The sequence below is a fragment of the Xenopus laevis genome, chromosome 2L (genome assembly GCF_017654675.1).
Source record: "Xenopus laevis strain J_2021 chromosome 2L, Xenopus_laevis_v10.1, whole genome shotgun sequence".
NCBI classification, from domain to species: domain Eukaryota; kingdom Metazoa; phylum Chordata; class Amphibia; order Anura; family Pipidae; genus Xenopus; species Xenopus laevis.
In genome coordinates, this window is record NC_054373.1 from 141,013,600 (window position 1) to 141,041,128 (window position 27,529).

Genomic DNA, 27,529 nt, shown 5'->3' on the forward strand with positions numbered 1-27,529 from the left:
CCTCAAATAGCAATAGTTAGGGGCCTACTTAGAAAACCTTTATTTTTTTCTGGTTGAGTTTTTAAAGAGGTAAATTCAAATTTCAGTATTTTGAGGAAGGGGAATAACAGAAGAGATATATATATATATATATATATATATATATATATAGTGTAGTATATAAAACACATAGAGTGTTCACCCTTAGTGATATTCACAACATTTGTGCCTTATTAGATAATACCTTTCACGTGACACTTTGTGCATACGGATCACCTTCCGTGGACTGTGTTAAAAAAGAATTCACAAACACCAGTGTTGCTTTTGCCCTTGGGTGTGTGATTAAAAACTATATATACAATCCGTGTTGAATTTTTTCACTCTTCCGTGACCCCAATAAATTATAACATTCACATGTAAATTAGGGGTAGACGCAAGGATTATTGTCTAGGAAAGAGAAATCAGAAGATATAACCACTGGGATCTTAGTGCCTTCAGTGGCACAATACACTCACAAGACATGAGTCAAGACAGGCAGAATTAGGGATATTCTATTCTGTGTCCCAGGATCCTCCTCTGTTATTCATATAGAGAGATAAAAACAGCATGTGCAGAATGACTTTTTAATAAAAATTCAAAATTACACTCACAAACCGTTTCTTTGTAGCCACATTTAAAATTTTCTGTATGCCAGATAACGCTAAGGCTCCTTGGCGTCCCTCAGAGTTCCATGCACAATAGAAGGGTTGCTTCTGCCCCGAACACACGTAGTCCCGCTTACGCGTTTCGCCTAAATGGCTAAATACTTTACAAGATGTTTCCACCAAAGGACATAAACAAACTAATTTCCTTTTCAAAACCAAGGGCAAATATATAACTATCAACATGATGGTTACTCTCTTAGGGCAAGGGCACACTCTGTGTATGCCTCTGATGTTGAAATCAGTTGTGTGTGTACATACACATAATACAAATACAAAATTAACTATACAGTGTATTGCAACAGTATGAGATCATTCTAAATGCAGATTGTGATATGTTAGTGGATTATGGCCAGGTAGAGGCAGGAATAAAAGGATTCATTGGCTTCAGATTATCAATCAGAAGGTGCTATAAAATATAATATTGTCTGTTCAGCACAGACGGAGTATAAGGTCCTGACTCCTACTCAAGGAACTTTGATCCTCAATTTATTGCTAAGTAAACTATGGTTGTAGTCAGAGGTTAAAGGGATACTGTCATGGGAAATTGTTTTTTCAAAACGCATCAGTTAATAGTATATATATATATATATATATATATATATATATATATATATATATATATATATATATATATATATATATATATATATATATATTAATAATTCTGCACTGAATCAGTTTCTCAAAAGAGCAAACAAGTTTTTTTATATTTAATTTTGAAATCTGACATAGGGCTAGACATATTGTCAGTTTCCCAGCTGCCCCCAGTCATGTGACTTGTGCTCTGATAAACTTCAGTCACTCTTTACTGCTGTACTGCAAGTTGGAGTGATATCACCCCTCTCCCCCGCCCCCCCCAGCAGTCTAACAACAGAACAATGGGAAGGTAACCAGATAGCAGCCCTAACACAAGATAACAGCTGTCTGGTAGATCTAAGAACAGCACTTAATAATAAACACACAGCCAACAAATTCAACATTTTGTCCTAGCATAACCTACCTACCTGTGCAAGTGCTTACAACAGTGCTACTGGTTGTAGTACTTTGTGTGTACATTTGCAATACAAATAACACTTCTGATGGGGTTAAATTCATATGTAGATAACTGTACAATTCTTTAAAGGAAAAGTAAAGGTTTACTTGCAAAATTATGCAGTTGAAACTCTTTGTATGTACATACCTTTTTGTAGGGATGTAAAATGAGAATAAACCTTTGACCTTAGACCTACACATTTCTGTGTAAATCTTATGTTTAGAAAGTGACTTCATGGAACACATATGGCCAGTGCTCATTACCAAATGAGATTGTGTGTTAACACTAGAAATACTGTTTCTATACAAATGCATTTGTTTTTCTGTATTATGTCTTTAGTATTCATCAGACCACAGAGGAATCTGGAATCAGTAGATCCTCAGTTTACAATACGAAGAAAAATGGAACAAATGCGAGAAGAGAAAGACCTGATAGATCACTTGCGGGAGGTACTGCTATTCCATTGTATGTGTCTTCAGGGTTGGTGTAATGCGAATAAGCAGATGTTGTTGACCTACAGCTTACTTCAGGCTTAGATGAAGAATAATGGATATTTCAACAAAAGCTATAGGGATACACCAGGCCTAAAACCTACTTAATACAAACACTGTAATGTAATAAAAGGTGCAAAGTCTGCTTAGGTCTTTTAAACCCATAGAATGCAGTTTTAAGTCTAATTAAAGCTACCTGCTGATTGGTTGTTTAAAAGAGTATGGAAAGCAGGCTCTAATTGACACACACAGAGTAGGGTTGCCACCTTTTAGCCCGGTGGAGAGGGCGGGACTTTGACATGGAGGGGCCGTGGCCCAGAAGCGGAGGGGGTGGACAGTGATATTGGGGGCGGGGCTATGACGTGGGGATTGACGATTGTCCGATCGCCGTGTAAATCTTAGAGAATCCTGCCAGGTACTCCTAATTTGGAAAACTGGGCAGGCAGTTTTGAACCAGGCAGCCCTTCAAATTACCGGGCTGTCCGGGTCAAAACTGGACAGGTGACAACCCTAACACAGAGTGGTGACCAGTGAACCATGTTTTGTGAGATGTCTCTGGTACTAGAATCACAAGATTCAGAGTGGCCCTAACATTTAAAAACATCACCAGTGAATAAATGTAAAAAGAGTGAAACTAGACCATAGTCTTGTAACAGATATTAAGAGACATATTTATTAAAGGGTAAAAGTGAAAATTCACTTCGGACTAGGCTAGCCACCTGTCAGATCCAGTTTTTGGAAGGCATGTCCAGGTGAAAGCTGCCTGTTTGGACTTCTAAATTTTTGACTTTGAAGATCAATTTTCTAATCCGTTTAACTAGAAGGATCCTTTTTATTTAGAAGGATAATCTGAGAATAATCTCAATTGTCGCATCTAGTTCTACAAAAGCGTATTTACATCATTATTTATTTTACAAAATAATAATAGAGTGGAAAAGTGCATTCACACCCTTATGTATGTATATTTTTATTTACTGTATATAGCGCTACTTATGTATGCAGCACTGTACAGTAGATGTGCTAGATCATCCTGCTGAAACTACCAGTATAACTATGCATTCCTAATTTCCTTTGTTTTCTTTCAGAATATTGAAGTCAGATTAAAGATGGGCCTGCCTAATGACGTAGGACCTGCTCTAATGGATGGGGTTGTTCTATGTCATTTAGCTAATCAAATCCGACCTCGGTCAGTGGGGAGTATCCATGTGCCTTCACCAGCTGTGGTACGTTAATAGAAGCTCAAAAATCTTCAGTTTCTGTGATTGATTGTAAATGAAAATATATTGACACAGACACTTCATTTACTCTAAGGGGTTAAGGATACTTCCATTATGTGGCCATAGTGAATCCATACTGCCATGAATTTCTAGGACATTAAAGAAAAGTTCACCCCATCTTGTTCTGTATTTGTATTTTGACCTCCAAGGTGAGCTTCCAGGAGTACCTATAAAAGCAAATAGGCATTTTGACCAAATCTGTCTCGAACTGACTTTCGAAGCTCTCAAACCAAGGATTTGAACTCCCTTAGGGAGCCCAGCCCCACCATCTGAAAACCAGTGAGCTAGAGAGACAGCTGCTATTGCTAAGATACAGTGACATACAACAGTCTAGCATTTCTATTCTTATTTATTATATTTGCTATTACAACACATTCTTTGGATACAGTTTTCTCATTAGATTAATCTATTTATTTGCAGCCAAAACTTAGCATGGCCAAATGCAGAAGAAATGTTGAAAACTTCTTAGACGCTTGTAGAAAAATGGGAGTACCTGAGGTAATTATATATATAAATATATATTTTAAATTTAATCTGAACTTTCTCAAGGCTTGTTTCCATACGTTCATGGCCTGTAAAGACAACTACTATTGCCAAAAATATGAAATAAAATGTGGGATTAGGAGAAACCAAAATCCTTGTAGAACCTTTCAAATCCTTAACAGGACATAAATCTCACAATATTTACATTTAAGCATGCAATAATCATTGGCATTGAAAAGGGATAGTAAATTCAAAGTGTTTCAGTGTGAAAGAGTTTTTAGTAATATTCACAAATAATACCTTTTATATTTTATATTGCTTGGGCTGCCTTTCATTCTAAAGCTGGTCATTTGTGACCAGATGTGGTTGGGCAGTTTAGCAGATTTTCACTATACTACCCAGCTATCTGGACTGGTTGGGAAATGTAATCTTCTGATGCACAATAATGGTGAGTGCATGAGCAGATAAAGAAGTGTAAAGAAACTGCAGCTACCCCATGCATCCATGCCTGTAAGCCAGTCTTTTTAATACTGGGGAGTATTGGTCATTGTATGGCAATGTCTGGACACCTTAAGACTTAAGAATTCAGCACCTGAGAACATTTCTAACAGTTGGTACTGCAACTTGAGAGCAGAAACAAATTGCATAGGATGATGGAAAAGAAAGGATCAGATGTAAAGACGATATGCAGTTCTTAATTGTGAGAGCACAGCGTGAGAATATAGTTAATAAACATATACGATTTATCAGTAAGGTTTTTTTTTTTAAATTAAGGAGTGTAATAAGATAACAGCACACAGATTTCAGATAGGTATGACAATTCTTGAAGACATATAGGGCCATCTTTAGATGCAGTGGGGAAAACCAGGCTTTGCAGGACCCCATCATTTATAGGAAGTGGGACTGCCCTACCTGTGACCCTTTAGCTGTTATGGAACTACAGATCTTTGAATGGTCACATGTTAAGCAACACAGACAGAAGCATCAATGATACCGTCTTGCCCATTATATGCAGCCCTACAAAGAATGTACAAGACGATCCCCACCCGCAGGTCTTATGACCACAAAAATGACTTTACTGACATTTATTTATGAGTATGCCAAATACTCTTCCACAATGAAGCAGCCTGAGCCTGTGTGTACTGTCTACTACTGTATAGAGTTAAACAAGGTAAGTGAATTGTCACTGCATACAAGTGGGTCATTGGGATATAAAGAACTTAAAAAGTTTTTATTTTTTCCATGTGGTAGGGTAAAGTTTTTTTGTTTATTTTAGCATTAAATATTTTTTAAGTGTAGCAAATCCTCAGACTTAGAAGAGGTGCCTGTAAGCTTCTGGAGTGCAAATTTTGGCATCATGTAACGGCAGTTTTGCACATTAGGGATGTAGCGAACTTCGACCGTTCGCGTCCGCCGAATGTTCGCGAACGTTTGGGAACGTTCGCAGTTTGAGTTCGCGTTCGATCGTTCGACCATTCGAATTCCTTCGACCGCTAAAAATCGAACGATTTCCATTCGTTCGAACGATTGTAAGCATTCGATCCAATGAAAAGCATTCGATCGAATGGCTTCGATCGTTCGATTCGAATGAAAATCCTTCGATCGAACGATTAAAATCCTTCGATCGTTCGATCGAACGATTTTAGCGGGTGTTTGAAGTTCGCAAACTGTTTGCGAACGTTCGCATTTTTTAACGGCGTTCGCGAACACCAAATCGGCAGTTCGCTACATCCCTATTGCACATTAGCTGGAGGCTGCACATTCAGTTCAGCTGCACAGGAAAGCTCAAACAGAACATTATACACAAATTCTAAGGCATGGGCAGATCATTCTTCACGTTTATTTTCAGCCATTTTCCATCCCAGCTTTGAAAATTCTCTAAAGCACTCCCATAAAACATGCGATCTCTGATTTTTATACGGATAAATAGCGTAGAATATCCCCATAGGTAATAAGAGACAGTATACTGTTCCCTTAACTCCCAAATGCCATTATTCTAGCCAATCCCAAATAGGTGCTACGATGGCGTACACTTACCATAGGATATGGCAGCAGATTAAGTCATCTATGGTTCTATACACGTGTGGCCTGGGCAGACCAGTAATGTGTGTTTACCTAACACCAAATGCACATGCTAGTTCTATACTACCTACTAACTTTCTGCAGTAAGATAATAGTGAACTCCATGAAAAAAAAAACTATTAATAAAGGCACAAGGAGTATTTTGTGTCTTCCAATGTCATAATTATTTTCTGAATGATGTTCATAATCCCCAATATGATGTGCTGTATATAAAATACATCATCCCAATATAATATATATGAATAACTAACTCTTATTCGTAATCAGGGCAGAAAGGGGCGACCGATAAAGTAAGCAGTTACTTAAACTGATTGTGACCGTAACTCTTTGTGGGGATTGAGTTCCGCCTGAGAACTCTGGTTACAAAAGGGGCGGCAATGCCCCCAAATGTATTGTTCAGTTTCTACATATTCTTTTTAGTAAGTCACTATTTTTTATGATCACATGAACTAATTAGCTTCACTATGGGACCGGATACACACACTTGGGGGATTTATAAGAGAATGACAGATTGTATATAGTTTTTCAATTCCATGTTTAACACACACCCACCAATTCTCACTTGATATGTTTACACTCACATTATATGCACCCAGCTATGACGTCATGAGAAATTTTGGCACCACTGGGGAATTTTGTTTGTATGTTGCACTTCCTGATGATGGCTTGAGTGGATAGCCGAAACGTTGAAATAAACTACAATTTTGTTTGACACCTTACTAAGTCCTGTGAGTGCAGTTCTTTTGATATGCTTATTATTTATCCTAACTTAACCAGCACCCAGGCAGGTTCTCTTTGGATTTTTTGCACAGTAGCTGTTGTTTGGAGGTAAATAGAACTGGTCACAGATCACCAGATGCAAAATCTTCTATTCGCTTGGATTGGATTTCTAGGTGCATATTTATCAAGAATTGAGTTCATCACCACACCATTAAAAATTCTACAAACAAATAGTTTTAGGGCAACTAGTATAGATAAGAAATGCCAAAAGTTTTTTTAGCAGAGAAAACCAATGATTGTTGTAATCAAGAGTTGAGAATATTGGGGTGTCCACAAACACATTAATCAATTGAAAATTGTCAAAATTGGGACTTATCCCCCAAGCCAATCACCTCTTGAAAAGATATCATAATATGATAATAATGCAAACTCAAATACTAAAAAGGCAATATTTATTCGCAACCATGCCATGAAAAAAAACCTGAAAACATGTTAAAACCAAGCAGTACCTGAATTTTTGGATTGTACATTGGTCATTACATATTGACTTTGTGGCTTGAACTCCCATACGAACAGTATATTTGGTCCTATTATACCACCACTATCAATATATTCTTTTGGACACCACAGGATCCGCTGGGCTTAATTAGGCCTATTTATCCAACAGCCTTTAATGTGATAAGTTACACCGGGGCCCCAACATCACATGATTCCTCATTTTGGGACTACTCCCTAGTTATCTAACATTGGACTAACATGATATATATATAAATGGATTCAATCTTCAACGGCATCATTCAGATGTGAATAATAGGCATATGACAGATTTGTCCATAACTATTTAATACACGGTGCCCATCTTAGCACGTTAGTCAGTGTTTACACCAAACATTTGCTTTTCACACACCTGATATGCAATTCAGGTAATGTGATTAAGAATATACAAGAGAGGGATCCCTCCTTCAGGATACAGTATTGCTTGGTTTTAACATGTTTTTAGTTTTTCTTCATGGCATGGTTGTGAATAAAAATTGCCTTTTTAGTATTTGAGTTTGGATTATTCATATTATTATATCTTTTCAAGAGGTGATTGGCTTGGGGGATAAGTCCCAATTTTTTCAAGCAGAAAACAACTACAGAAAGAAGATTTAGTAAGTAACATGAATAATCCAGAAAAACCAATACCGACTAGAGGAGTAATTTCGTTTTTTGTTCTGTGAATCATTCAAGTCCTTTACAAAGTGTAATAATGAAGTTTGTCCACAAGATGGCATGCTAGATCTAGTGTGTGTGTCTCTCTAATCAGGCTTCCCAATGTCTCCCAGTCTGAACTTACAGTATTATTTGCAGAATACTGAACAAAACCAGCTTGTGGTGCTTTAAGACACTTCTATAGATTTGACCACAGGATATTGAATATCTTGCTAAAATGAATGTATATGTACAAACTCTGGCATATAGCACTGGTGCTGCCCTCTCACTATAGCTGCACTGGTTGATGTTATGATGTGTGGCCAGATCATCATATTGCTGTTTAACAGGCAGCTCAGTGCAAAATGTGTGCCTTTTACACTCAATAATGTACACAAATCAATAGTCCACTATTAACCCCTTCAGAACAGCCTTTACATCTGGAAACATCAATTTTCTATGCATTTTGGTGAAAAGAGAACGGAGCTTGTGGTCATAGTGAAGGCAGCAAAGTGATAGTCTTGCCTGCTTTGGCTATTTCCTTGGGAAATAAAGGTAAAAAAGGAGTATAACTATAAATAATATAAAATAGTTGAAACGTGGATCCAATGGATTTTTTTTATCTGTTATGGGACTGGGGATAAAGTTAATTTTTCTCTCAAAGTTTACTGTTTGATGTCACAAGTGGATCTAGTTAATGGGTTAATGTACTTTTTGTTCTAATGTCACAGATATGTAACTGTGTGACAGTGAGGTAATTGTTGCAATTTCAGTGGCTTTGCCTTGGGAGCTCATATATATGGCCGCTTCCTCGCAGTGAAATCTGACAATTTGTTTCCATAGCAATTGTGGGGCTTTCCTAATATGGCTTACTGATCTGTATCAGGGCACCAGTGAGAGAGATGTGGTTACCTTGCTCTACATTAAATGCTGGTATTAACAAGCCTTAACCCTATGATAAACACACACCCCTAGATGAACGTGAAATCATCTAAAATCTATTCTCTTAATGAATGTTCTGTGCAACATGATGCTGAGAGCCTTTGTGCAGAGAATCCTTTTTCCCTCCAGACACAGAGGGCTCACCTTGTGCTGCCCTGCAACCCTGTAACATTAACCAGCCCGTCTCTGAAAGGATCACTTCTCTTTGGCTTAGTTGCTCTTTCTACAGTACGTGCTGCCAAAACCGCAACCGTTTTAAAAAGTTGTTTATTCTGCATAAACAGTAAATCTGCAGGGGATCATTTTGGGAAGAAAATGAGGTATTGCCAAGAAATAGAGCAGTACTCTATATAGTTTGAGTGGTAAACATTTTTTTTTTGTGTTCGGATTTCACTCTCCCCCTCCATTTCCCAGTAACACAGTTATTAAATTCCCCCAATGTGCATCAATAGACTTTATGCAATCCTTGAAATGTTTTTTTTATTAACTAGTTTTGCAGTATTGTATTCATGGGGGGTGGGCTGAGGCTGGGCAATTGCTTGGACGCCCCTAGATTGTGTCACTTAGATGTGCGAGCTGGGGGCTCACTGTGCTATAGAGCTCCTTACTTACTGCTCGTCTATGCACTCTGCACCTTGAAATCTCTTGGAAGTGCAGACTGCACATGGAAAAAAATATTTTATTGGATTAATGGGGCACTAAACTTGGGTAGATACATGAAGATCTCTTAGTGCAGCCCCATGGTTAAATGGGCAGATCATTTACTATTAAGTAGCATATACACACAACACCCTGCAATATGCTAGGAAAGCAGATGGAGGGCAGCAAGGGGTCAGCAGAAGATCAGAAAAGGCAGAGGCATGAAAAGAGATAACATGAGAGGTGCAAAGAAGGAAAGAGACATAATAGAATAAAAAGTGTGGAACAGAGACCAGAGAAATCTGATAAATAAGAGATGACAGCTTGAAGATATGAAAGAAAAAGATTAAAAGAAAAGGTAATTACAGAATAATAGAACAGCAGAAAAAGGAGAATATGAGAGAAATGTGTGGAGGGAAAAGGAGAAATCCTAAATTGGAGGGGGTCAAAAAAACTAAAAGCAAAAGAGAAAAGGAAAGCCAGAGAGAATGAAAACAGCAGCGAAGGTGAGAAGAATTGAGCGAGCAGAGGTATAAAAGTGGGGGAGAATGAGAGCCGATATACAGTATAAGGGAGGGGCAATACACACTAGGGGAAAGCATAGAAAGGTCAAGTGTTGTGCAAGGTAAATGGTTTGGTTGTGGCCAGTGCCCAATCTCTCTGGGATTTATCAATACAAGTGTGGGACACTGAAGGCTCTGGTACTTTGGACATATTGGGTGTTCCCACAATAAAGATCTTTCTAGCCCTGCGGGCAAACATTTTGCAAGATATTTTGTATAAAGTCATGTGGCCTTTTCAGTCTATGTTACCATATTATGCTTCATTGCTGTATGGCTGGGGACTCCTGTTGTTGATAAAGGAGGTATTAAAAAACCTATAAAAGCTTTGATTAATGGGGAGTTCACAACATAATTAAAGAACAAATTCATTTTTAATATTATCTCTTTAGCAAGAGTAGAAATGAATATCCTGTAATATACTGGAGGGAGTTTGGAGGGGTTTCAACTTGGCATATTCCTTGTCTTGACTCAAAGTGAACCCACTTTCTGTCCCTAAGCAGACTCACTTGTGACTGTCTTGTTAAGTCTGTGAGTTTGTTGTCTGTGCTGCATATTCTGGATGCAGGTTTAGCTTGAAAGAAGGCTGTGACCAACCTGAAACTGATCCATTAGGAGCAAGGTAGAGGCACAATTTTAATCTAGTTTTGTGCAGAAATATTTCAGTCAGTGCCTTAAACCACATAACATGCATTCTCTGACTTCTCGTGGTTAGAGTCCATAATTCTAGCTGTGCTGTTTGCATATATGTCTTGACATATGATTCAGTAGTCTTGGGTAACAGCCTAATGAGTTGATTAATTATTGAGACCTTACAAAAATAATTAGCGGATCTAATGGAAGGCAGTAAAACTTTTACACATTTCATTCTTTATTTTTTCTAGTTAGATTCATAAAACATATGCAGCACATCAACACAACATGTCATTTAAGCAGGGCAGGCCACAAACATCAGTGCATATAAAGAAGAGAAAGTTATTAATTAGGTGCCCGTCAGTGTAAGCCGAGTGGGGAACATGACCAGAGGGCAGGGCTGAATTTAACTAGTCGTGTGCTTCATTGACATCAGCTCCTCCAGAGCAATGCCTTTCCTTCACAGATTTGTGTTCAACTAAACTAAAAATATGTTTTAAGTGATTTATGGCCAACAATTTCCTGTTTGCAATTATGCTACCCAACAGAAAATCCACTAAATATTGTTTCTACCTCACAGGCTGATAAGTAATGAAATGTCTTGACAGTAGAAGCCGATAGGCAAGAGCTTCTCGTGAGTAAAGGGGTATGTAGGATATTAAATAGCACAATTAACCTTGCGTGTTGCTGCAGACTTTCCATTGTAGTAATTAGAGCCGTTCAGTGTTTCGGTCATGTCACTATGTTAGAAGAACTATTTGTGGATAAACTGTTGGTTTAAATTGGGAAACATATACAGTAGAAACGAGCAGCTTAAAGGGATACTGTCATGGGAAAAACTGCATCAATTAATAGTACTGCTCCAGCATAATTCTACACTTCTACATTTCTCAAAAGAGCAAACAGATTTTTTTATATTTAAAATTGAAATCTGACTTGGGACTAGACATATTGTCAGTTTCCCAGCTGCCCTCGTCATGTGACTTGTGCTCTGATAAACTTCAGTCACTCTATCACCCCCCCCCCGGTAGCCTAACAACAGAACAATGGGAAGGTGACCAGATAGTGGCTTCCTAACACACGATAACAGCTACCTGGTAGATCTAAGAACAACACTCTAGTTAAATCCAGGTCCTACTGTGACACATTCAGTTACATTGAGTAGGAGAAACAACAGCCTGTCAGAAAGCAGTTCCATCATAAAGTGATGGCTCATTCTGAAAGCACATGACCAGGTAAAATGACCTGAGATGGCTGCCTACTCACCAATATTACTAAAAATAAAATACACTTGCTGGTTCAGGAATAAAAATTTACATGGTAGAGTGAATTATTTGCAGTGTAAACAGTGTAATTTAGAAATAAACTGCATCATTAAAACCATGACAGAATACCTTTAATGCTTCATTTATCTGCTACACTAAGAACCTTATACTAAGAACCTTATACCCTATACATGGGGCTAGACATAATGTCAATTTCTCAGCTGTCCCAAGTCATGTGACTTGTGCTCTGATAAACTTCAATCACTCTTTACTGCTGTACTGCAAGTTGGAGTGATATCACCCCCTCCCTTTCCCCCCCAGCAGCCAAACAAAAGAACAATGGGAAGGTAACCAGATAACAGCTCCCTAACACAAGATAACAGCTGCCTGGTAGATCTAAGAACAACACTCAATAGTAAAAACCCATGTCCCACTGAGACACATTCAGTTACATTGAGAAGGAAAAACAGCAGCCTGCCAGAAAGCATTTCTCTCGTAAAGTGCAGGCACAAGTCACATGACTGGGGCAGCTGGGAAATTGACAAAATGTCTAGCCCCATGTCCGATTTCAAAATTGAATATAAAAAAATCTGGAGTAGCACTATTAACTGATTCATTTTGAAAAAAACATGTTTTCCGATGATAGGATCCCTTTAAGTTATTTAGCCTTTTATTCAGCAGCTCTTCAATTTGCATTATAAACAATGTGGTGGCTAGGGTCCAAATTACCCTAGCAACCATGCATTGATTTGAATAAGAGACTGGAATATGAACAGGAGAGGGACTGAATAGAAAGATGAGAAATGGAAATTAGCAATAACAATACATTTGTAGCCTTACAGAGCATTTGATTTTTAGATGGGGTCAGGGACGCCCATTTGAATGCTGGAAAGAAAAGGCAAATAATTATAAAACTATAAAAAATAAATTATGAAAAATGGAAAAATTGCTTAGAATTGGCTTTTCCATTACATACTAAAAGTTTACTTAAAGGTGCAATACTGTAATATCACATAAAAAATGGCCCTAAAACCCCCATGTTAAATAGGTTTAGTCATAAAATGACGGAGCACTATACACAGCAGGACTTCTTGTCCCTCTTTCTGATTTTTACATATTGGGAGGTATGCAAATATGTCCTTCCTCCCCATGTCTGATTCCAGAGTAATATTATGAAATAAAAAATGGCACAATAGTCTCTGTATTTAGGAGAAGAGCAAGATGGATGACCTGGGAATAGGCATTCTCATTAGCCAATTTTCTTGCATCTGCAATTAAGTTTCTGGTCAGTTGAATTCTCATAGGTGAATTGGTTTCCATGTGTAATTGTGTTTTCTCACCTTCTATAGAGAACTAGGGGGTGCAGTCGGACACCTTTTTTGTATATTCTTTATTTTCAGTTATTGAATGAACAAAAATACACCTTTATAGTTGGGTTAAGTGTCTCTTTAAACACACCACTGCATCCATTTTTTTTGTGCTGGAAAAGCAACAGCACAATACTCCCTACTCTTTCAGCCCTTGAACACTGAAGAAAGTATTTTACCACCTTTTGACAGTTGCATAGATTTAGTTGTATATTGGAAGCATAGACTTAGCCAGGGATAGAAGGCATTTGCTCCCTGCACCTGTATATGAATATAGGGGAATTAGTTTGCATGGCCACCCAGCTGTATCCATTTCATGCCATTTGTACAAAGCAGAGTTATTTTTTGAAGGCGCTTCAACAGCTCTTTATGTTTACTTGGTGCATGCATGGCTGTTTTCTAAAGATTTCCCTCCAGGCACTTAGTAATCATTTGTGCTCCAGTAATTTACTGGCTCAGAGGTTTGTGGGAGTTCTGGAAGCCACATGCAGCATTCCCAATCATCACCCCATGGCCATTGCTTACTCACTAGATTCTCTATCTGTGTTGTCTTTTTTTTAATGTTGTGCACTGTTTCTTTCTGTCCTGATGGCTGCCCTTTGGATAGACCGACCTCTGCTCTCCAAATGACATCCTGCAGTTGAATATCCGACACATTCAAAAGACTGTTGACGCTCTTCTGGCTGTGGGGGAGACAGCCCCACAATCAACTACTTTTTTAGACTCCTGGGACCTGATAGGCGTTTGTCTTTTGCACATCCTTCTTTTTGTATTTATGTGTGTAAGCTACCACTGGAATGCAAAATGAGCATAAGCTACTCGCATGTGCACCTTTGTTGATGGAAGACATCTCACTTTCAGTAATATGAAAGCACACTTTCAGTCATATGTATTGCTTGGGCTTTAAACATGCATTGATGGTATATCATTTAATTATTCTGATTACTGTTACTGATCTTACCGTCTTGTTCATGGGCATGCACATAGAGCAGACATAGACAATGGATGAGTCTCAAGTTGGCCATTCTTGCTCTAGAGCAGGAGTCCCCAAACTTTTTTAACCGTGAGCCACATTCAAATGTAAAGAGAGTTGGGGAGCAACATAAGCATGAAAAAGTCCCTTAGGGTGCCAAATAAGGGCTGTGATTGGATATTTGGTAGCCCCTATGTGGACTGGCAGTCTACCGAAGGCTCTACATGACACTATAAGCAATCAGAACTTGCTTCCAAGCCTGGAATGCAAAAATAGGCACCTGCTTTGAGGTTACTGCTCATGAGCTACTGGTTGGGGATCACTGCTCTAGAGTGAAGGAAGCAGTGGTGACATTTTAACATAAACCAGTCTTTCTTTTTCATGCATTGCCTTTTTTTATGACACTGTATTCATATCATAGGCAAGTACTCTACAATGTGATGCTGTATGGCCTGTGTATGGATAATCACCTTCATTCCCACGTACCTGGTCCTAATCATTATTCTCCCAGGTATAGAAAGAATCAGGCTGAATCATTCCTCTTTTACTATAGATTCCTATGTAATAATGGAGCAGTCAATGGCAAAATCTATTTTTATTTGCATACAGCAAAGCAACCTGAATGCCATTATCAGGAAAAAATCAATACTATCTCAGTCATTTTGCTGTGATCAATGCATGTCTTTTTCAACCAACAAAGGGGATCAGATGTTGTATGAATATATGGTTTAGCAGAAATTACACTGTAATCAAAATCTCTCCAAAATAGCAATGGCACATCAATTAGAGGTTAAGGATACTGTGTGACGTCTAAAAGGGGTTAAAGGTGTAATCATTAAAGTGCAGGATTAATTATGACAGGCAATCTGTAGCGTGCTGATTATGTGAAAATGTTTCACATTAGTGTTTATATGCAGTTGAATGGATGAACATCTGTTTTGTATGCATATTTACTACAGTATAGATGGGCTACCGAAACATGGAGTCACAGGCTTGTGTAAGTGCATTGAGGCACCTGAATAATTCTAACTATATAATAAGGCTAATGGCACACAGGGCTGATGCTCAGCTTTTCTCCACCTGTGTAGAAAAGCTAAAAGCCATAATAAATCCCCTTTAAATGGGAAAGAGTAACAAAAATGGTGTTTTTTTAATATTTAAAGTGGGATTATGGTCACAAGTTGTAACTGCTAGGGTAGGACTATACGGACGTTTTCGGCATGATCCGACGCGCTGCAACAAAATGCCAGTGTCAAATCGCATGCAACGGAAATAAGGTAAGTGGATGCATTGTCGAATGGTGTTGCAGCGTTGATCCAATGCGACACGACTGTCGGATGCAGCCGCTGCAGGCTGTGTCTGTATCCGACAGTCGTGTCGCGTCTGATCAATGCTGCAACTTCATCCGACATTTCCATTACTTACCTTATTTCCGTTGCATGCGATTTGATGCTGGCATTTTGTTGCAGCGCAATTAATGATAAATGGAGGGCACACCAAAAATATTCAATTCAGATTAGTGAGAGGTGCAGAAACAAATGTTGTTGTTGCAGCGCGTCAGATCGCGCCGAAAACTTCCATGTAGTTCTACACTTAGGGTGGTCTCATGCCCTAGGACAATAGAGGATCTCTGACTTCATTTTGCTTCCTTGGACATTTTTAATAAGAAGTGGCCACTTCCAGCAATTTCCCCAACATCTCTAATAAATACATACATGTGACCTTTATATACCCACTGAACTTAAACTGATGTAAGCGTAAGTTAATGAAGTTTTGCTAGGAAGGCAGTTGCACCAGAGAAGACTCGTTATCAAATTTTCACGCCAACGAATCATCGCTGACGAAAGTATACCATCGTTCTTTTGCTGAGACGTAATTTTGTATTTTGATGAATATGCATATTTGTCACAAAATAACGTCTGATGTAGTTGCCTGAAGTATGTCGGAGACTTCTGAATGGAAAATTTGCAGGTAAGTAAATGTGCCCATACAGTAGTTTGGGATGTGACATATATCTCACACGCTGCTGATACAGTAGCTCCTTGCCACGAGATTTGGTACTTTTGTATCAGTGAGAGTCCTGCTGTGCTCCATCAGACTTGCAAGAATTGAAATAATGGTTATCTGCCATGAGCAGACTCTTTCCCAGAATTGTTGTGTATTCCCAGTGTCATTTAAGGCTTCACAATGTAGGCTGTGTTTCACCTTGTATCAATTAGGCTTATGATTATAATACCAGTCAGTCATGGGTGAAATACTTACACCATGCGTGGAATGATTAGCGTTGTCCAGATGAAACATTTTGCTTTGACTTTATGATTTTCCATTTCCCATATTCCCCAAACACTTTCTCACTACGTATAAATAAAAGAGTTCATTGCAGCTGTGACTGGAACTGTAGCCGCATGTATATTGATATTATTATTATTATATCTGTGCTGGCGTTCCTCTGTGAAGCATCATTGCCTGCTTTATTCTGCTGTGTTTTAATGAATTAGATCAACATCTAAAGGCTCAAATATAATATTGCACGGTTTGGTGGATCTTACCATTCTTTGCAGCAGTAAGCGTTTCATTTGTACTGCTCTATAAATATAAATACAATATGTCCATTTGTTTTCCTGTGCTTGGGTGGCAGAGGTGGAAATGTGTCAGTGTTGCAAATAATTAGCCATTTATTTACTTTAAAAGTAACAAACCCAGATTCTCAGAAAGTAAGGTAAGAGAATTCTTCTCTGAAATGTTTTGTCAGTTGAACTGCTTGCTGTAAGGTTGCAGTATGAAAGGTATGATGATTAAAGGTTATTTTTATTTTACTATTATTTTTGTTGTGATTCTTAAAGGGCTTTTCCTATTTACAATGCTTTTAGTGCTGTGCAGGAACACAAAAGATTTCCTGCACCTGCAAAGGTGGATATAAACATGTGTATGGCAGGAGACGAGACAACCGATATCGGCAAAATACTTGGAAATCCGTTGTCTTGTCGATCGGCTAAGACAGAAAATTTGTGCCCAAACATTGGCAAACAGATACTGCTGGATTATCAGTGGTAGAATTCTATTGTTTCTACTAGTATATCTGAAGAGGCAGCTCTAAAAGGAACAGTAACACCAAAAATGAAAGTGTAAAGTAATTAATGGGATACTGTTATGGGAAAACATGTTTTTTTTTTTTTTTTAAAACACATCAGTTAATAGTGCTACTTCTGCACTAAAATCCAATTCAAAACAGATTTTTCTATATTCAATTTTGAAATCTGACATTGGGCTAGACATATTGTCAGTTTCCCAGTTGCCCCAGTGATGTGATTTGTGCCTGCACTTTAGGACGCAACTACTTTCTGGCAGGCTGTTATTTCTCCTACTTAATGTAACTGAATCCGTCTCAGTGGGACTTGGCTTTTACTATTGAGTGTTGTTCTTAGATCTACCAGGCAGCTGTTATCTTGTGTTAGGGGGCTGCTATCTGGTTACCTTCCCATTGTTCTTTTGTTTGGCTGCTGGGGAGGGGAAGGGAGGGGGTGATATCCCTCCAACTTGCAGTAAAGCAGTAAAGAGTGACTGATGTTTATCAGAGCACAAGTCACATGACTGAGGGCAGCTGGGAATCTGACAATATGTCTAGCCCCATGTCAGATTTCAAAATTGAATATAAAAAAATCTGTTTGCTCTTTTGAAAAATTGATTTCAGTTCAGAATTCTGCTGGAGCAGCACTATTAACTGATGCGTTTTGAAAAAAACATGTTTTCCCATGAGAGTATCCCTTTAACATATAATATACAGTTAGTATGCATTAGTAAAAGCTGTGTGTTTGCTTCAGAAACACTACTATAGTTTATATAAACAAGATGCTGTGTAGCCATGGGGGCAGCCATTCAAGCTAGAAAAAAGGAGAAAAGGCACAGTTTACATAGCAGATAAAAGATGAGCCCAGTCTAATACAATGGTGTTTTATCTGTTTATAATATAAACAAGCAGCTTGTTTATATTAACTATAATAGTCTTTCTGAAGCAAACACACCAGTTTTACCAGTGCAGGGTATGAGTACATTATATTTTATTTACACTTTCCGTTTTTGGTGTTACTGTTTCTTTAATGTTTGTACTGAAAACAAACAATGGTCTCAGGAAAGATCGTAATTGTAATCCGTGTCGGACTGGCCCGGTGGGACTGGCCCGGTTAGGCGCCACGCAGCGCCATCTGCGCATGCATGCACCTGTTCATTCAGGAACACTGACCAGCGCCTTCACACAGGTGCACCAAGCTTCGCCTTCATGCATGCGCGCTCGGCACGTCCTAGTAGGGGGCGGGGGGCCGGAGGGGGGCCCTGGACATTAGTCCCGGTGGGCCCCGGGCCCCCCAGTCCGACCCTGATTGTAATATGTATGGCCACCTTTACCTACAGCAACCAAACAATCAGCTGTTACATTTTACAGGTCTAATGGCAGATCCATGGTTGCCCTAAGAGATTATGCAGTTCAAACTTTTTTGCGTGATTCTACATTTAAACAAAATTCTCCTGCTTCCCCCTTTGTCTCCCTTTGTTCTCCCAGGACAGGTGGATTTAGCCCCCTTACTGTGTTCTGGATGTTAAGGAACTGCAACCAAATAAAAACAGATTCATTGCAATTTGTCATAGAATAATGCCACCTACATTACATGAAAAGATCATTTTCAGGGGAACAATCCCATCAAGTTTCACTATGTGATCTGTGAACAATTAAAAGAAAAATGTTGTTTACATGAAACAAGAAGAGGGTTAATGGCAGGCTCTCCCAAACATCAACATTTAAACATTCAATTTACACTTTAAAGCCCCACTCAAATCCGCGGTTGCTTTAGTACTTCAGATGCTTGATTTTTTTGGGTTTGTATTTATATATTTTTGAGGTGCATAAGTACATGTCCTGCTTGCAGTTAATAATCTTTTTCTATTTCTTGTGTGCTGGACCTCTGTAATGTGGGGCAAGTTTCATTGTCAAGTAACACCTCCCCTACTTGTGTGCCCAAACTAAAGCACTCAGGGAAAAAGTCGTTTTTTATTAAAGAAAAAGAAAATAATGATATACCGTATAGGTAAAACCAACTGGGCCACAGGGACCACCCTGCTTCGGAAATCAAAGATGTTATAATATAATATCCAGATCATTTTCAGACCAAGAATAAAAAAGGATCTACAAGATAAGGTAGAAATGTCGTTTTGGCTGCACCATACAAATCTTTTTGGAGCTACATTTTATACTGGCCAATCCTGTATGATATCCAACCATTTTGAGTGTATTAGCGTTTCGAGCACTGCCCTCTAATCCCACTGTCTCCTTTTGCAAGACTTATAATCAGGGCAGCCATCAGGGGGGACAGGGGGGAGAGTTGTAGGGGGCCCGAGGGTAAGGTGGGTCCGGCCACGCAACACTTACTTGATTAGCCGGGGGCCCCCCATCTTTCTGAGAGCTGCTGACTTCGGGAAGGCATGGACGTTTAAGGGGCCCTGGCTACCAATTTTTTTATAATGTGGGGGGGGGCCCTGGCCACCAATTTTGGCCACCAATTTTTTTTTCTCATGTGGGGTCCTAGCCACCAATATTTTTTATTGGGGGGGGGGCCCTGGACACAAATGTTTTTTTATGGGGGGCCCTGACCACCAATATTTTTTTATTTTTTATTAACATGTGGGAACCCTAGCCACCAATATTTTGTTTGTTTTTTTTACTGTGTGGTGGGAGGGCGGACCTGTAGGTGGGGCTTGTGGTGGGTGCAGCCCAGGGGGCCCAGGAAATTTTGTTGTATGGGGCCCTGCGATTTCTGATGGCGGTCCTGCTTATAATATTATAGCTATTATATATTATAGATATACAGGTATGGGACCTGTTATCCAGAATGCTCGGATTCTGGGGTTTTCCATAATTTGGCTCTTCATACCTTAAGTCTAAATGATGGTGATCAAATGTTGGAGGAAAAGAATGAGTGCCAATGTACAGTGGTAAAATATAGGCAAACTGCAATAAAGACAAATTGTTCTCAGTCCTGTAACACAGTTACAGCTTGTATTGGTTTCTTCGGTTACACTTATTAAAGGGGTGGCTCACCTTCAAACAACTGGTTGTTTTCCGATATATCACCAGAAATAACGACTTTTTCCAATTACCTTCTATTTTCTATGTGTCACCGTTTTTCTAATAAAAAACTTTAAACTTAGATTTTGGAAAAACAGTAAAAAAATAAATAATGGAAAGTAATGGAAAAAAGTATTTATTTCTGGGGAATAATCTGAAAACAAGTGAACTGAAAATAGTGTTTGGAAGGTGAACATCCCCTTTAAAGGCAACATCTAATTGATTGCTTTGATATCAGATGTTTCCATAATCTCAGTCGACTAACTGAAAGGAATACAAGCATGCAAATCCTACATTTGGTAGCACAGGTTAACTGCTAAGAAACTGCACTATGCACCACAAGTCCACATTATGAAATTGGAACATGGGAGAGAAGGGTGGAGATGCCAACTAACTAGAGAGTGTCCTTCTAAAGTGGTGTGAGAAAGAGGGGTCAGGTTTGTGCACCAAAAAGTTCCAAAATGGCAGATTCCTAATTGGCCACACATATTTATGGTATGGTCAGAATCCCCCATTTTACTGGTACTGGCAGTTGGAACAGGCACTGTGGTGAGTAAGAAGCTTTATAAAAGAAGAAACATACAGTGGGACCTGTAGCATCCGATACAACTCTATATCTATGATATTCAAGTGAGGTGGAACTGGTGTTGCCATTGCATTATAGTGTGTGTGTGTGTGTGTGTGTGTGTGTACACACACTGTTTAAATAAATCATCTTCCTCTTGTGCAGAGAAAGTGTGAGTGCTGGCTGATTATTTCTCTTCTCACAGCGCCTGCCCCCTACACGGCTCTGTATATTATTGTATGCAGCCATGCTACGGGGTGTTTGCACAACGAAAACATGTGTTTAAACAAAGTTCCTGGCTGTTCCCAGCAAAGTCACGGAATAGGTATATTATTAGAGAGAAGCGAGCGCGCTGGGTGGGAGCTGCATGTCACACACTATTTCTCTCCTCACACATGTACAGAAACACAATTGCAAGGAAAATAATCACTCTCAGTAGTTGAATTGGTACACGGAAACTACTGGAAAGGCTCTTTTTATCTTCATCACTCAGGGCACATCTAGGATTGAGATTGTCATCAGCAAGTTTCCCCTCTCCAATCTGAGAGTAATCAGAGCGTAAACACAATAAGCGCCGGGCCTCTGATCATATAAAATTCCCATAGTCGTGCCCAGCAGTGTGTAGTCCAGGGGCCCAGCTGGCTAGCCAGTTTCCTATCAGCAAACGACACCTGCGTATCTTCTGTTCCCACAAGTCATGGGCAACTTCAATATCAAATAGACAAATGGCAGGGGACCTTTGTACCCATAAAGTGGATCACCGTACCAGAGGCCACCCCTTTAGACTAGAAGAAAAGAACTTTCATTTGAAGCAACGTAGGGGGTTCTTCACAGTCAGGACAGTGAGGTTGTGGAATGCACTGCACTGATGTTGTGATGGCTGATTCAGTTAATGCCTTTAAGAATGGCTTGGATGATTTTTTGGACAGACAAAATATCAAAGGCTATTGTGATACTAAACTCTATAGTTTGTATAGGTATGGGTATATATAATCTATGTGAAAGTATGGAGAGATGTATGTGGATGCTGGGTTTTCATTTGGAGGGGTTGAACTTGATGGACTTTGTCTTTTTTCAACCCAATTTAACTATGTAACTAGGTAACTCTTATCTGGCCATTACATTCAGTAATGTGAGCCTATGCTAAAGGGGTTTACTTATCACACTGAAGGGATTCCACTTTCTGCTGATTTTTAAAGACATATTTCATATCAGGCCAGTAAACGTACATATGCACAATGTATGCTATTATGTGGCCATTAGCAGCAGAATACATGTTGACCATATCCTCTTGCTCAGTATGAGTTCATTGCATGGGAATTGCTTTGTTATTTCTTGCACTAAACTGAAACCAGTTTCACTAAAAAGATACTTGATCAAATGGCCTGTCCACTGGGAAGCACTTCCTTATCTGAAAGCCTTACAGACTACAGCTGGGGGAAAGTAGTATTTGTTTACACAGAGTTTATTATCTCTACTTAAAAAGAAATAACTCATTATGCGGGGGGAGAAGGGAGGACACATAGGTGAAAACAAAACAACGAAGAATATTCCAAACACATTTTCAGTATAAGTTTTTACTTATTTTATTCATGCTGAACAAAAATGTATATAGGTGAGTAGTGGCCCTTTAAATGCCTGCACTCAGTATATATATATATATAGCGGCCACTTATTGGGCACATCTTTTCAGTTCTACAAAGCATCAGTATTTTTTTTTTAAAAGGAGAATGAAAGGTAGAATCACTGGGGACAGTTGTTAGGCACCACATTTATTCTAGTCACCTGCTTCATTCCCCCGGCTGCTGCTCTTCTTTTTTTTTTAATTTGGAGTACCTTTCCCATGAGTGCTGTACTGCCTTTGTATTCTGCCATCCCCAGTGATCTGCCTTTTATTCGCCTTTTAAATCTGGCTAGCCAAGGCATTTGTTTCATAGAGTCTTTTGACAAGGAGCCCTCAATACTAACAAAGAGACGCGGAGAGATGAAGCACCTTGTGCAGTACAATCTATGTTCTTCTTGCTCATTATTTATAGGAAAGCAAAGTTAATGAAATACCTGAAAATGGATATATTTCCCATTAAGTGCAGAAAATTGGCCTATTATGTGCAGATCACGTTGCAGTCAAGGACTAGGAATCCCCCATGCATTATGCAGTGTTTGCTCAGTGAGAGTCTCAATGATCAAGTCAGACAAGAGCTTTTTGTACCACACTAAAATTGTGCAGCACTTGTACATGGGACAAAGTGCCATTTCTATTGAATCCTTCCTGAAGAGGCAGAAAGCAAAGCACAAGTGCATATTAGTCCTAATGACTGGATGCTGGAGAGCACAGACTCACTAAACAAAGGGCAAGTATTGGTGCAATTAGTGATTAGCGGGAGCAAGGTTAACAGCGTGGCATATCAAAAATAAAATATATTTATCTTTGTTTTCTTTCCCAGGAAAAACTGTGTCTGCCGCATCATATCTTAGAAGAAAAGGGTTTGGTAAAAGTGAGTGTCACGGTCCAAGCACTTATAGATGTAACCACGACCAAACAGGCTTTATTTCTATGAAACAAATTGATGCTGTTGGACGAGACTGTAGCACTGGGCTCCTTATGGGAGACGGCCAGCAATCAGCTCCTGTCTTAAGACTCTGCACAACAGACAGGCTGCCACCAAACTCAGCTCCCCAATGGATCAGCCAGACAGCATTCAGCCTTCCCCAAGTACTGAACATTCTGCACAAAACAACCGCCTCTTCCCTTCCCTGGGGTAACTGCCAGCCTGAATGGGAAAAAGACAATGGATCTGTTTCTTCGTCTCTCAGAAAACCAGTATTGCAAACAAAACATGAGGGTTGCAGAATCCCACAGCCACAGTGTGTAACACACACACTTTTAGTACTTGCCTATGTGTTAATATATAAATATATATATATATATATATATATATATATATATATATATATATACACGCCATATCAGGGTCTTATAGATGATGTGCTTGGATGCAGCACAGTATTTTCACAGGCTTACACCCTGCCTGATGTATCACTAGCAGTACAAAGCAAATGAAGAAGAACCAAGAAAGTGCTAGTTCCATGGCACACACATTGCTGGTGGGTGGTGGGCTCTTTAACCTATTGCTGTTTAGCTGTTCATAATACTAAACTTCCACTATAGCTACTCTTGGGGATAGCAAGAGTTACAGTTCAGCAGCAGCTGGAGAGCCTCATTGTCCTAAGCGCAAGGTATTTAAATTCTCTATCTTAAGTTGCATACGTTTTTTTGTTTTTTTTTGCAAACGTCATCTTGGTCCATAACCTGTGGCTGTTCCTGAGTTCTAACGGCTACCTTGATTCAGCTGCCATTGGTCCCTGGGGTGCTGTCTGGGGGTTGTAAGTGACCAGCTGGTGGGGGTGCAGGTTGGTTCTGACCAATATATAAACGCACAGCTTTTTTGCACATTAGTACTAACAGAATGGTTACTCTTGGGGTTTTTGTGGGGTCAACTAAACTGGCTCCAAACACTAGTGAAGTAAACATAAGTAACAGGGACAGCCATACTGTATGTAATGTGTTTAAGGCACTTGATAGCATTTGTTTGATTTGTAGAAGGTGTGATCAAGCAAGTGGTTAATAGGGATATCATGGGAGCTATAATGTCTGGCTCTGAAGCATTTACTAAGCCATATATGAATATGATGTTGGTCAACAAATTGTATTATCTTCCTGTGGACACAATTATTACATTTGGGGATTTCCAACTCATGTCCCATTTGTTGCAAAATATACAATTTCCAGCATTCATAGCCAACAGATGGGATGGGAATTTAGCCTAACTGCCTTAATGTGTGTGTAGCATAGAAAGCAAATGATTGGCAGGTGACTGTTGTGCTTGGGGCAATGGGCATCGCAGGTTTGTGAGTGTTCGGGGTTATGAGCCTGGTGTCAATGGGTTCCAGAGTCCAGTTCTTCCATGCGTTTCTGGTTCATGAGGATAAAGGCCATCAAAGCTAAATGAATTACCAGCAGATTAAGATGTGTTAAGGTGGCCATAGATGTAGAGATCCGCTCGTTTGGCAATGAAGTGGGTGATATAGGGCTGATCCGATTGTGGGCCCTAGGGCCCAACGATCGATCATAATGGATCTGATAGGGGCAGTCGGATCGCAGGACCACATACACGCATAGATGCGGCCGCAATCCGACGGGATTTTTTACCTGCCCGATCGCGTTCTGACCATATATCGATCGGGGATGGCCCTTCACTCGGGCCAATAAGCTGCCGACTCGGTCTGTCTGCAGCTTTTATCAGCCAGTGTATGGGGGCCTTAAGTCCCTAGAACTATAGGATATGTTACTACATCAGCTTCTATGTGCAGATGGCATAAGGGTCCCATTAGTATCAGTTCAGATAAATTCTCTATTTATGTGAATAATATTTATTAGGGAACATATTCATCCTTTTTGGGTGCAAACTGTACATTAGGAACATATACTTTATTACTGCTTTTTTGTGGTCCTTTTTTTATTTGCTTATATGGGGTTCCTTTGTATGCTCTGCTTTTTAACCTATTTGTTTGAGGTTCTCATATAAGTAGGAGGGATGCACTATAGGTTATGAAGGAGCAAAAGACAGAGCTGTAGCTGGGAGAAATAAAGGGCAGAGGGTATCTTAGGCAAGATGGGAATGTTATCATGACAATTAGGGGCCGATTCACTAAATTCGAGTGAAGGATTCGAAGTAAAAAAACGTTGAATTTCGAAGTATTTTTTGGGCTACTTCGACCTTCGACTACGACTTCGAATCGAAGGATTCGAAGTAAAATTTGTTCGACTATTCGATAGTCGAAGTACTGTCTCTTTAAAAAAAACTTCGACCCCCTAGTTCGGCAGATAAAAGCTACCGAAGTCAATGTTAGCCTATGGGGAAGGTCCCCATAGGCTTGCCTAACTTTTTTTGATCGAAGGATATTCCTTCGATCGTTGGATTTAAATCCTTAGAATCGTTCGATTCGAAGGATTTAATCGTTTGATCGAAGGAATAATCCTTCGATCGTACGATCGCAGAATTTGCGCTAAATCCTTCGACTTCGATATTCGAAGTCGAAGGATTTCAATTCCTAGTCGAATATCGAGGGTTAATTAACCCCCGATATTCGACCCATAGTGAATCAGCCCCCAAGACTCAGCTGCAGCCCTTCAGCTATTATTGTCTACAGCTCAAAGATGGTTCTAGCAACAGATTCTACTGTTAGTCAATTGGTCTCTCCAGTTACGCTGCATGGAAGCTAGGCTTGATAAAAGCTCTTAAAATATCATTAGGACAGACAGGCAGATGGTGCCCCCACTCCCACATAACGACTGCCAAAGCAGACACCCGGGGAGGGACAGGTATTGATGCTTGAAGTGTACTTAAACAACTTAGATGGCCTCCAATAGCCATTATTGCATATTCCATGGGTAAACATTGTTATTAAAAGAAATGATGGTTCCTACTGTATAAAGCAGAGAAAGGTGTATGTACAGATCTATATAGAGAAAGTTACTCTGCATTGCACTGCAATTTAAACTAGCCCCGGGGCTGCTGTCTGTTTAAGGCTACAAATATTAAAGGGAAACTGTTGCCAAAATGAAGTTTTTCGATGATGTTGGGAATGTGGAGAGAATACTAATGTAATTGATATTATTTAAATATTTTCAAGCATCACAAAGATCTAAGCAATTGCATTATCTGCCTCTTTTGGTTGTGAGTCCGGCTTGGGGAGCTGCACTGAGCCCAAGTGTCTAGGCTGATGTGACTGTATACAGGTGTAACCAACATACTGGTGTGAGTCTATCTCAGTGATCCCCAACCAGTAGCTCGTGAGCAACATGTTGCTCTCCAACCCCTTAGATGTTGCTCCCAGTGGCCTCAAAGCAGGTGCTTATTTTTGAATTCCAGGCTTGGAGGTAAGTTTTGGTTGTATAAAAAACAGGTGCACTGCCAAACAGAGTCTCAATGTAGGTTGACAATTCACATAGGGGCTACCAAATGGCCAATCACAGCACTTATTTTGCACCCCAAGAACATTTTTCATGCTTGTGTTGCTCTCCAATGCATTTTACTTCTGCATGTTGCTCACGGGTTCAAAAGGTTGGGGATCCCTGGACTCTATCTGATGGCACAAAACTTTGGCAACAAGTAGGAGTGGAGGTTCCAGCAGGACATTGTATAAAGATAAGAGGAAATTCCTGGTTTCCCTCCTGCAATATCTGCCGTATTGTGTAAAACCTGTTGCACTCTGGGTCTTTCCAAAATGAATGCCAATCTGTCCAATTAAAATCATGATGTGGCTTCATTTCCCTTCTGCCTGGGTTTGTATTCTTCTTTAAGGGAGAACTATCTTTATATTTCCTTCCTTCACAAGTATTGACCCGTCTTCTGTGTGGCCCATTCATTTGACTTATAGAAAGCAATTTTCCCCTCATTAACACTACAAGCCCTAAGGATAATGAGTGTTTTCTCTGGCTCACAAAGA

At 39.5% G+C, this 27,529-nt stretch overlaps 1 protein-coding gene across 5 annotated transcripts in view; it reads left to right on the forward strand.

Moving 5' to 3' along the window:
* lrch1.L (leucine-rich repeats and calponin homology (CH) domain containing 1 L homeolog) overlaps positions 1–24,634 on the forward strand; it is a 100,319-nt gene extending 75,685 nt beyond the window's left edge. For 2 of the 5 annotated variants that reach the window (XM_041582476.1, XM_041582479.1), the window contains exons 17-20: positions 2,056–2,165; positions 3,293–3,430; positions 3,905–3,982; positions 13,974–14,483. In XM_041582476.1, the coding sequence (XP_041438410.1) occupies positions 2,056–2,165; positions 3,293–3,430; positions 3,905–3,982; positions 13,974–14,174 (527 nt within the window). In that variant the 3' untranslated portion in view covers positions 14,175–14,483. Of the gene's footprint in view, positions 1–2,055; positions 2,166–3,292; positions 3,431–3,904; positions 3,983–13,973; positions 14,484–23,463 lie in introns of those variants that run through there. The other 3 variants (XM_018247340.2, XM_018247341.2, XM_041582478.1) reach the window with 2 other exon arrangements.
* The last annotated feature ends 2,895 nt before the right edge of the window (positions 24,635–27,529 follow it).